Here is a 10,734-nt window from a genome sequence, read left to right as displayed (position 1 = left end):
GATGGATGGATGGATGGATGGATGGATGGATGGATGGATGGATGGATGGAATGGCGAGGAGGTTGCTGTTCCCTCTGGGGGTGGGATGAGCAGATGGACTGGACAGTGATGAGGTCGCTATTCCTTTGGGAAGTGGGATGAGGGGATTGAGAGGAATAAGGAGGTGTCTTTACAAACAAGCTGTGGGTGTGATGGTAGATAAAGCCAGATACTGAGAGATGAAAGAAACAATGCAGGGAACCATAAATTTCACTAGTTGACAGAGACTGTCACTCAAGACTGTGATAAATTTCTGAATTTAGAGAAAACACAAGGAAAAAGAAGAGGGGGGTACACATTAGAAAGGGGTCTATATTAGGTGATTCAGGAATGTACCTGTCACGTACCTCAGCCAATGGGGGAAGAGAGAGGGAAATGCAGCCTGGAAATTAGGACAAAAAGGAGGCTGCGTCCTCTAACAATTTATTGGGAAATGGCCGTGACCTCTCCCTCTATTCGAATAAAGTTACAGGACTCCTTTGTCTCCTTTTCGGACATAGACCTCTGGTGTACGCGGATTAATTTTCCTTACAGGATGAACGGGACGGGGATGAGGTCGCTGTTCCCTCAGAGAGCCGATGGGGGGATGGACGGGACAGCGATGAGGTCGCTATTCCCTCAAGGAGCGGGATGGTGGCTGAACGAGACGGGGATGTCTCTACTTCCCTCACGGAGCAGGATGAGGAAGAAACGGGACGGCGAAGTGCTCGCTAGTCCCTCATGGAGCGGGATGAGGGATGAACGGGACGGCGAGGAGCTCGCCGTTCCCTCAGGGAGCGGGATGAGGGGGGAACGGGATGGGGAGGAGCTCGCCGTCCCGTCATGGAGCGGGATGGTGCTCGCCGTTCCGTCGGGGAGCGGGATGCCGGATGAAGTGCACGGCGAAGAGCTCGCCGTCCCCTTAGGGACCGGGATGGTGCTCGCCGTCCCCTCAGGGAGCGGGTGAGGGGCGGTGCGGGCTCGTCCCCCTGGCGGGGCGGTGCCGCGGCGGGCGCGCCCCCGCGCTGACGCGCGTCCGCCGGGAAGCGCTTCCTGCCCGTCACTTCCCCCGCCGCTGCCGCCGCCGCCGCTCCCGCCGGGCCGCCGGACTCGTGCCCTGCCCAGGCCCCTGCTGCCGCCGCCATGGCCATGAGGCAGACCCCGCTCACCTGCTCCGGCCACACGCGGCCCGTGGTGGACCTGGCCTTCAGCGGCGTCACCCCCTACGGATATTTCCTCATCAGCGCCTGCAAGGGTGAGCGGGACGGGCCGCTTTGTTCGGGATCCCCCGCCCCGGGGGTGGGCGTGGGGGAGCCCCGCCGCTCGTAGGCCGCGCATCGCCGTGCTGAGGGGTGTCGGAGGGGCGGGAGGGGTCTCGGGGAGCTGTCCTGGCCGCTCGGGGTGGTGACACCGCCTCAGTGTGCTCTGGAATGACGAAGGGAGCGGACAGCCGCTTTTCTTCCCTGCTGCTTCATTGCCGGGTTGGCCGGGGGGTGTCGGAGCCCGCATGCGCCCGGTGGTGGGATCCCGGCTGTCCGGGGGCTGCGAGGTCTCCAGAATGGTTTGTTTGTAAAACTTCCCCTTTCCACCGCCTGTGTACGTGGGCTGTAGATTTAAAGCGAGCTCCGGTTTGACCAGGGCAGCTGCCTTGCCTTGCTGGACACGGCATCTTTGTCGCTGTGGGAATAGCATTTTATCTTCGTACATGTCTATTTTAATATTTTGTATGCATAAGTTTTAAAGGGCATTCCTTTCTGCCTTGAAGTGCTTCAGCTCTATATCTTGTGTGAGCAACTCTCTGAGAGCCTTCCAGAAAATCCGATCATAGGACGGGCTTTCTATTGCTATTTTATTTTTGTATCACTGTATGTTTTAATCATATCTCCCTACAACCATGAGACTTTTTTCTACGTACTGATGGCCTCATAATACTGTTCTAAACTAAAATAAAAGAGTGAACCAAATCTGTGCTGCATGAAGAAAACTTTACTAAAACTAAAACCTAAGTGAAATGTACCTTTCTACCTTCCATCTATTTTAAAACAGAGTTGCAGACTTTTACCAGGCAACTTTTATCTCATTTGCAGTATTTGAATATCACTACAGTTTAGATGCACGAAGCAAGTACAACTGCACATCTAAACTCTACTTTTAAACCCCTCTGCAGAGAGTGGCTTTGTAAAGTATGGGGTGCAAGGGAAGATTTTTTCCTTTTAAGAAACTGCTTCCTTTTTTTACCGTGTTACCTGAATGTTGGTTTTGTTTCTGGGAAGATGGCAAGCCTATGCTGCGCCAGGGGGACACAGGAGACTGGATTGGCACGTTTCTGGGTCATAAAGGTGCTGTTTGGGGTGCCACCCTGAACACAGATGCCACTAAAGCAGCCACAGCAGCAGCAGATTTCACAGCGTAAGTGATGAACTGTCTTCATGGTCTGTATTTCGATTTAATTCTGTAGTTCTTCGGTGATAACGTACCTGTACTGAATTACTGATACATTTGTTTCTCTTTAGTAACTGTTAGCTTATTTTTGGCTAGCCAAATTAAAGACTTTTACCTTCTTGAAAGCAGCTACAGATAATTCTGTCATGATGAACAGCTGTGGTTGCTTCTTGATGTGCTTAATTATCATACTGGTTTTCAATTCTGTCATGATGAACAGCTATGATTGCTTCTTGATGTGCTTAATTATCATTCTGGTTTACTTTTACTTAACTTTTCCATGCAGCTCTAATCTCTGGCACTGTAGTTGTAGCAGAGTTGAGAGAGGGATTTTTATTTTTCATCTCACAGCTAGCCTCTTTTTATTACAATAAACTTCTAGTGAATTAGTTCTTTGATGTTTTTTTGTTCATTTTTTGTGCTGTTTGCAGTATTAATGAATATTTTGCAAGTTGAATCTTGTTAGTAGAGGGCAGATTCTATTAATGAAGTTGCAGAGAAGAGCCACCTTTGTCTTCAAACTAAAATGTTGATTAGTTTGCATGGTCTTGAAGAAGAGCATAAAGGAAAGTGGTGGGATAGTCCAAGAAAAGCTCTAGTAGAAATATATAAAATACTCTTATTGACTAACTGGTTTACAGCTTAGAATATAGCACTTAGGATAAATTGTTGTGGTGGCATCAGGAAAGATTGCTTACAAATTCATCTGACTGTCCAGGTTGATTTGTCCTGGTGCTTCTAAAATCTGAATATTTCCTCTTGCTGTTTAGCAAAGTGTGGGATGCTGTGTCAGGCGATGAACTAATCACACTGGCTCACAAACACATTGTCAAAAGTGTGGATTTTACACAGGTATGAGAAACCTTTATACCTTATTAACCAGGGAAATAAGCTCTTGAGTATGTTTTGCTGTTACTTATTGGCTTTTTTATTGTATATCTTAACAGGTAAATAATCTAAAATTATTTACTCGCTGTTTGTTTATAAGATTGTAGGGTTAATGTTATAACAAGTGTGTTAGAGGCTGTGTGAGGGAAAAAGCTGTGATTTTTAACTCACAAGAGACAAGGGCTGTATTGTGATTCAAAGTAGAGTTGACTCTCTATAACTTCTGTTTCAGGATAGCAATTATCTGTTAACAGGTGGACAAGATAAGCTCTTGCGTATCTATGACTTGAGCAAGCCAGAAGCAGGTGAGTCTGCTTTTAAAATTGATTCTTGGGAGCTTGCTTGAGTTAAATAGAAGTTCTGGAATTAAGGGGCTACTTTCTGTTCTGAATCACAACGAACAATGTTGAGGATTGTTTTACAAATGTAATGTCTGTAACCTTTTGGTGTGTAAGGGTCCCAGAATTGCTTGGGCTGGAGAGGCCCTTAAAGATCACTGGGTTTCAAACCCTGTCCTATGGGCTGCTGGAGCAGGTTGATTAAAGCCCCATCCAGCCTGGTCTTGAACACTTCCAGGAATGAGACATCAAGCAAAGCATGTTTCAGTTCAGTGCAGGCATACTAGAAATTGATCTAATTAATTAAAATTTAGTCATCTGAAAGAAAAAACGACTCCACTTATGTAAGCATGTTTAAAGTCATGTTGATACTGAGCTGCTGATGGTTGATAGGAAGCCAGAGAACCTTGATGTTCACCTAGTGAAGTTTTTGAAAACTTAGACAATCAGATATACAGTTTGCATTTACCCTGGTCCTGGAATAAGAACTGCAAAGAAAGTCCTAAGTGATTGAAGTAGTTCTACAGTCTCTAGTAGATGGAAATCCATGTAGCTTAAGGAAGGCCCCAAACTGTTGCATGCCATTATTTCATTTTATTAGGGGTATTAAAGTATTTGGTTTTATTTTAAGAACCGGATGTTGTCAGTGGACATACTTCTGGCATTAAAAAAGCCTTATGGAGCAGTGATGACAAACAGATTCTCTCAGCTGATGATAAAACTGTCCGGTAAGAAAAAGTAACTTTCAGTTTTCTTTACTCTCATGCTTTATATGAGGATGTAGTTATGATATTTTGGTAAAGGATATGAGTAACACAAGTTACCTGATCCTAGATTTTTGTAGCTGCATGCCTGATACAGCTCTGTTCTGCTGTCAGAGATCATTCAGATATCTGATCATTCAGATATGTCTGATATCATCAGAGAACTATCTGCTGATAGTTCTAATTTCTCCATAAACATGTGCTCCTCATAAATGTGTTCTCCCTCATAAGAAGAGGTGGTCTTTGAGAACGGCATGGAATTAATTTATGCCTTTTGTAATCCTGAAGAAGATGAATTTATAGATGAGGTCTTTTGCATGTACCCTGTCCTGAGTTATTGCTGCTTTGTCTTCAGTTTCCTCGTGTTCAGGATAGGCAGGAGGCAAGTCCTGCTTGTTTTTCTCCAAATTGCAAGAATAGAAATGCAGCTAATGAATAAGGATTTCTATTTGTCATAGCAGCACAATTTAATTTCTGTTTAGATACCTCTTACACTGCCAGATAGAAAACTATATTATGTTTAATGAACCTCTGTAAATTTGGATTAGTACCTCTTTGTCTTTGGAGGTAAAAAGACAAAATGGAATCTTCAAGTCTTGCTGCAAGATCTATTGCTTAGGAGATTTAAAGAAAGATTTTTGATCTCCAAGAGAGAGTTACTCTCTCAGTTACTGAGTTTAGTTACTCAGAATCACTGAGTAACTAAATGGTGTGTTTATACCATTAAATGTTGTAGAATTAAGCTGCAAAGTCTAGAAGTATTTTTAAAAAAGGAATGTGTCTTAAGCTTGGCCTAGGTGAGAATGCAGATAAAGCCACTGAAGATGTGAAGTACCTGTGGAACCAAACAGTGTTCCTTGATGGGTGCCTTTTTTGATCCAGGTCTTGTCATGGATGTGAGGTGGAAATTGTTTGATTTGCAGAAGGCTGAGTGTCTTTTTTTCCCTTTCTGTTTCCTTTCAAGCCTCTGGGACCGGAGTACCATGACTGAGGTGAAGTCACTAAATGTGGCAATGTCAGTGAGCAGCATGGAGTATGTTCCAGAAGGACAGATACTGGTGATAACCTATGGGAAGACAATTGCTTTTCATAGTGCAGAAACGTGAGTCCACAACTCCAGTTTTCATAGGTGGAGTAATGGGCTTCTTGTGGGTAAAAACTGGCTGTACGAGGCCAGAATCAGCAAGTTGTCAAAACTGGCATCTCTGTGCTGCTTCAAGAAAGGAAGTTACATGCTTAAACATAGTCCAGAAAGTAGTTCTGTATGTGTGAGCTTTTGTTTTACTTATTCTAAACTCATTTCTAACTTGACAAACATGATTTGCAAGTAGCAAAACTTGTTTCAGAAACTCTGTGGGGTTGTAGTCTATTTCTGGTAAAAGCAGTTGAGATTAGCAGAATCACAGTTTCTTTGCTCTCATTAAATAATTTTTTTCTTTTTAATATGAACTTTATTAACAAACTTTTCTCCCTCAGTCTAGAGCAGATTAAATCATTTGAAGCACCTGCTACAATCAATTCTGCATCACTTCACCCTGCAAAAGAATGTTTGGTTGCAGGTGGTGAAGATTTTAAACTCTATAAATATGACTATAATACAGGAGAAGAATTAGGTATGTTTGTCTCCTATAATCATAAAGAAGTTCTGAAATAGGTATTAATAATGAATAATGACCAGTAAATAAATTGTTATACTCAAATAAGGTCTTAGCATAGCATGCTGTGCAAGAGGATGATGAAAAGGTATATTATCAGTTAAACATTTTTTGCTACCTCAGTATACCTAGTATTATTCTAGAACTAATTAAAATATCTATTCAACAATTCTGCACCTATTAAAAAAATATTATTTTGTATTGCTGTAATAGTTTTATGTTAAATTGTCATACTATTCATTAGATATGTCAGTTATAAGATTTTATGAAAAATGATGTGTTGGCCAAATTTATTTCAAAAGAGCATATTTTCTTACTTATCCAGTTCTCATATAAAGTTGTTTGTGGAAGGAGTGTTTGAAGGACCAGAGCATTTGTGCTCTGTGCTGCTGCCTTGCTTTGCAGTTCTGTCTAGAATAACTGAACACCTTTTTCCTTGCAGTTAATGAAACATTAATATCTTGCCTATTGTAGCCTATTGCTGACACAGCCATTCATGGAAACTGTTTTATATCAGAAACTGATCGATTTGTACTTAAATTTCAGCTGTTGGCTGAAATTTGAAATTGATGGTCTTGACATGTTCCCTTCAGAATCTTACAAAGGGCACTTTGGTCCCATTCACTGCGTGAGATTTAGCCCCGATGGAGAGTTATATGCAAGTGGCTCTGAGGATGGCACACTAAGGCTGTGGCAGACAACAGTAGGGAAAACCTATGGCCTTTGGAAGTGTGTAGTTCCTGGTAAGTGTGTGCTTGGTCCTGGTGAAACCTGGCAACTCCCATGTGCACTTTAATAATATTAAATTTAATATTTAATACTTTAATATTATTGCCATTAGTGGCAAACACTAATATCTGTCATTAGTAATATTTCATTAGTGGTGAACACTGAGTTTCATACAGTAACTCCTGTCCTCTGGGGGCTTCTGATCTCCCCATATCTATTAAATTGAAGGAGGTACTTTTGTAGCTGTCATGTAAGCAATTAAGAGCATACCAGTAAACTTTTTGAATATTGGCATTTTGAGGATATTTAAGCCCAGAGCCTGATTTATTTTTATGCTAAAGAGTAAGAAATATGTGATACCACTTCTGTAATTCTGAAAGAGAGAAAGAATTGTAGATGATGGTAGTTTTATTTTATATTGTACTCTGGTTCTTTCAGCTTGGGGAGAGGGAGGCAATAACTACATATGGATATTCATTGCTTGCTCAAGCATTTCTCCTCAACGCTGAATTACGTGGAAATTACTTTTTTTTTTCTTTTTTAATTAAGGTGGGTGGGTGGAACTGAAGGTATTGACTGTTTGTTTTTCTACTCTTCCTCTACAGAAGAAGAGAATGCAGAAGCAGCAAAAGCAAGGACTACCCTTCCAGGAACTGCAGAGGAGGAAATAGGTAATGAACTGGAGGAAATAGGTAATGAACTGAACTGTCAGCTTCAACTGCCTCAGTGTTAGAAGATAGTCAAGATAGCATTCCTTAGTATGGGAGAAGTACTTTCCCTCAAGTGCTTTCTGGTATTTTTCACTCTTTTCAAAAGATCTTTGAATGCATTTGCCTGACATTGATTATGTGGTAAGTGCCAGACTGGTGTCTGGAGCTGTGCAGGCAGAACAGATGGGGTAGAACAGCTGGATCACATTGAATGGGAAAACAAACTGAACTGGTCTCTTTAAGCAATCCTTGCAACATTTCTTTGGTATATGTATCTAAAGTAAAGTAACACCATTTTTATTTAGTTGCAGAAGAGATTGCCTCTGAAAACTCAGATACAGTGTACAGCTCAACTCCTGAAGTGAAAGCCTGATTACTGCAGCTGTTACGTGACACATGGACATGCGAGACTAAATCAAGTGAGCAGTGACAGACAGCAGCCTTCCAGAGTGCACTCCCTCCGTGGGGCAAAGATGGGCAGTAATTGATGAGAATGCAGTGGAACTGGCTAGGTGTTGTCTGTAAGAGAACTGAGCATCCAAATAAAAACCCAAAAGACAAGTAGTAGAGTTCTGCTGGCTTTTTGGCATAACTGCCTACTGTCTTTTCAAAGAAGTGTGCAAGCCAAGATCCAGTCTCTCCAATCTCAATTAGACTCATTGTAGTGTGTTTTCATTATTACGAAGAAGAGATACAATGGCTTTTACCTTTTTTTTTTTTTCCCTTGAAAGTTGGAAAAATTGGCTCCAGTTGAAAAGAGGGGATTATGTACTTAAAAGTATTTGGTTTGGGTTTTGTTTCATTGTATGCTGCTTCTGAATGTTTAACTGTTTTCAGTTGTCTAAATAAAATGCCTCTCCAAACTCGTACATTACTTTTGAGCGTTGGGTTCATGGAATGGAAAAAGCAACCACATTAATCACGTAATCCTTGGCATCTTGAGTTTGTACTATACAGAGAGAAAGCAAAAGAATGTTTTAGTGTTGGTACAGAGGGTGGCAAGTTCTTTGATCTGTAAGCTTTGTATCTTTTTTTATTCTTTAAAGTTTGAATGTTAACATGAGTCTCTAAAAGGAAAAACAGTGAAAATTCCTAAATTAAACGTGCTGCCTGAAGTATTTGGTTGTACATGAAAATATCAGAGGCTGGCTGCAAATCTGTGTAAAGCTTGGGTTTAGTCTTCCAGACTGGATAAAAAAGTTACTCTTTCAAGGTTACAAATCATATTTTCTTCATTAAAGAAAATAAATGCCATTCTTCTACTTGTCATTTCCTTTAATGTTATGCTGAAAGCTTTACATAATGCATTCTGTGTGGTAAGAAGAAAATATATTTTTTATATATTATATATTTATTCACACACCTTTTTATTTTTTCATATTCATACTTGTCCTTAGTGTCCTGTTTTTGCAGACTCTACCTATTTGCAGTTACCTAGTTGAATTTCATTCTAAAAACAAGCAACTGATTTACAGCTAAATGGTTCAGTCTTGATAATTCCACTAAGGCTTATGAGGGCTCCCTATGTAGTACTTGAGCATAAAACTTGTATTTTACAAATGGGATGTGTTTAAAATGAGGAACTTGGAACACCTTGCCCCACGGTGAAACTTCTTGTGTGCTGTAGGTTTTATTCCATATTTGCAGTAGGCTCTATAGCATCTCATAGAGAGATCTGGAATAGATTCTCAGAAGTTTTTAGCTGGGGAAAAACCCTTTACCATCAAGTTCAGCTGTTAACCTAATTGTTCCCAAGTTCACCAGAAAACCATGTCCTTCATTCTGCATTTACAGCTTGCTCTGGGATGCATAAAACTGAAACAGCTAATAGTCATAAAACCCTAATATTTAGTAACTATTAAAATGCTGGAAGAAATGAAAAACACCCCACAAACCTGAAGTACTGTTATGAGCAAGTGTTTGAAAAATCACCAGTAAGGGTTTCAGCAAAACCCAGATTTAATATTAAGTGGCAGGACAACAAAGTTCATTGGCAAGATTCACTCTACTACATACAGGACAGTTAAAGCATGCCTAGGAAAACAAAACCACAACAAAACCGAACAAAATCCAGGCAGTCAAAACAAATGAACCGAGAGCTGCCCAGAGGGATGTGTGTGTGTATAGTGAGAGCAAGAATGAAAAGGAAAAATGCCTAAAAGCTTAACAGCATTCAACCTTAACTGTGATGTGAATTTCTACTTTAAACCTAACAGTTTTAGAGGGGAACAACATTTAATTTGCACCTAACTTAGAACTTTACTGTAACAATTTAACAGAGGAAGAACACTTAACAACTTTAATATTTACAGGCCTAATTTAGACATCTCAGGTAACAGTGTTTCATCCCAAACACAGGGTCAGCACTTCTGTTGGAAAGTGTGGGAACAGACGTGTTATGCCATTCGGGCAAGAAAAATAATTTCCAAGGCTGTTCATAAAGAAAACAAGAGGTCGCTAGACAGCAGCAGTTCCTGGGAGCAGACAGTTTCTGGTGAGCCCAAGAGGAGCTGAGCCCAGTGCTGTTTGTCAAGGCCAAGGCATCACAAGTATTTTTTAGATGAGAGTGTGGCCTGGAAAAGTGGGAGGAGGAGGACGATGCACCACCACAAGCACTTGGAAGCTTGTAATTTTTGGACTGTTTTGATGGGTTTTAAAGTACACAGCACAAATGTTATATACTTCTAGAGTGATTGCTGTCTTTCAAACCATTGCTTCTCAAAGCATACATGCAGTTTTGGTATGAAAAAAGAAAAGTGTCCTCAGGTTTCAGAGCTATGACCCTTTCCTGCTTTACCCTATGCCTTTGTGAATTTGGGGTTTCTTTAAGTTGGAAACTTAAAGAATCTGTTTCATCTAAACATCAATATTAACAATGTACAACATATATTTCATGAGACTTTGTGGTTTTTTCCCAAATTTGGAAAAAATGTAAAGGCCATGGAATTTTCAGTGGTGTAGTTACCAGAATTTCATTCTGCAGGTACCACTAGAAGTTTTATAGGTTGGCAGCTTTATTGACCCCGTGTGTGGCACTAGTTCCTCCTTGAGGAGTCAACACAGAGACACTGGACAGTGCCTTGACTCATCACCACGGGAACAGCAGGTTCAGCGCTGTGCATCGCCAAAGGGACAGAATATCTGTGTTCCTCCTGAGGAAACTGGTGAGGCTGGAATATCTGTGTTCCTC

At 41.2% G+C, this 10,734-nt stretch overlaps 1 protein-coding gene across 2 annotated transcripts; it reads left to right on the top strand.

The window, feature by feature from the left end:
* The first annotated feature begins 1,076 nt into the window (after positions 1-1,076).
* Positions 1,077-8,806, top strand: STRAP (serine/threonine kinase receptor associated protein). Of its 2 annotated transcripts, none has more exons than XM_033514597.1 (10): positions 1,077-1,273; positions 2,292-2,427; positions 3,231-3,312; positions 3,581-3,653; positions 4,318-4,414; positions 5,415-5,552; positions 5,927-6,063; positions 6,699-6,848; positions 7,440-7,526; positions 7,850-8,806. In XM_033514597.1, the coding sequence occupies exons 1-10, from the start codon at positions 1,162-1,164 to the stop codon at positions 7,915-7,917; spliced, it is 1,080 nt and encodes a 359-aa protein (XP_033370488.1). In that variant the 5' UTR covers positions 1,077-1,161; the 3' UTR covers positions 7,918-8,806. The 2 variants fall into 2 exon arrangements, with proteins under 2 accessions (XP_033370488.1, XP_015484880.1); XM_015629394.3 differs by having other exon boundaries at positions 1,084-1,273; positions 7,440-7,505.
* The last annotated feature ends 1,928 nt before the right edge of the window (positions 8,807-10,734 follow it).

The sequence above is a fragment of the Parus major genome, chromosome 1A (assembly GCF_001522545.3).
Source record: "Parus major isolate Abel chromosome 1A, Parus_major1.1, whole genome shotgun sequence".
NCBI classification, from domain to species: domain Eukaryota; kingdom Metazoa; phylum Chordata; class Aves; order Passeriformes; family Paridae; genus Parus; species Parus major.
The sequence above is the reverse complement of the archived record's forward strand: the minus strand, read 5'-3'. Positions and strand labels throughout refer to the sequence as shown.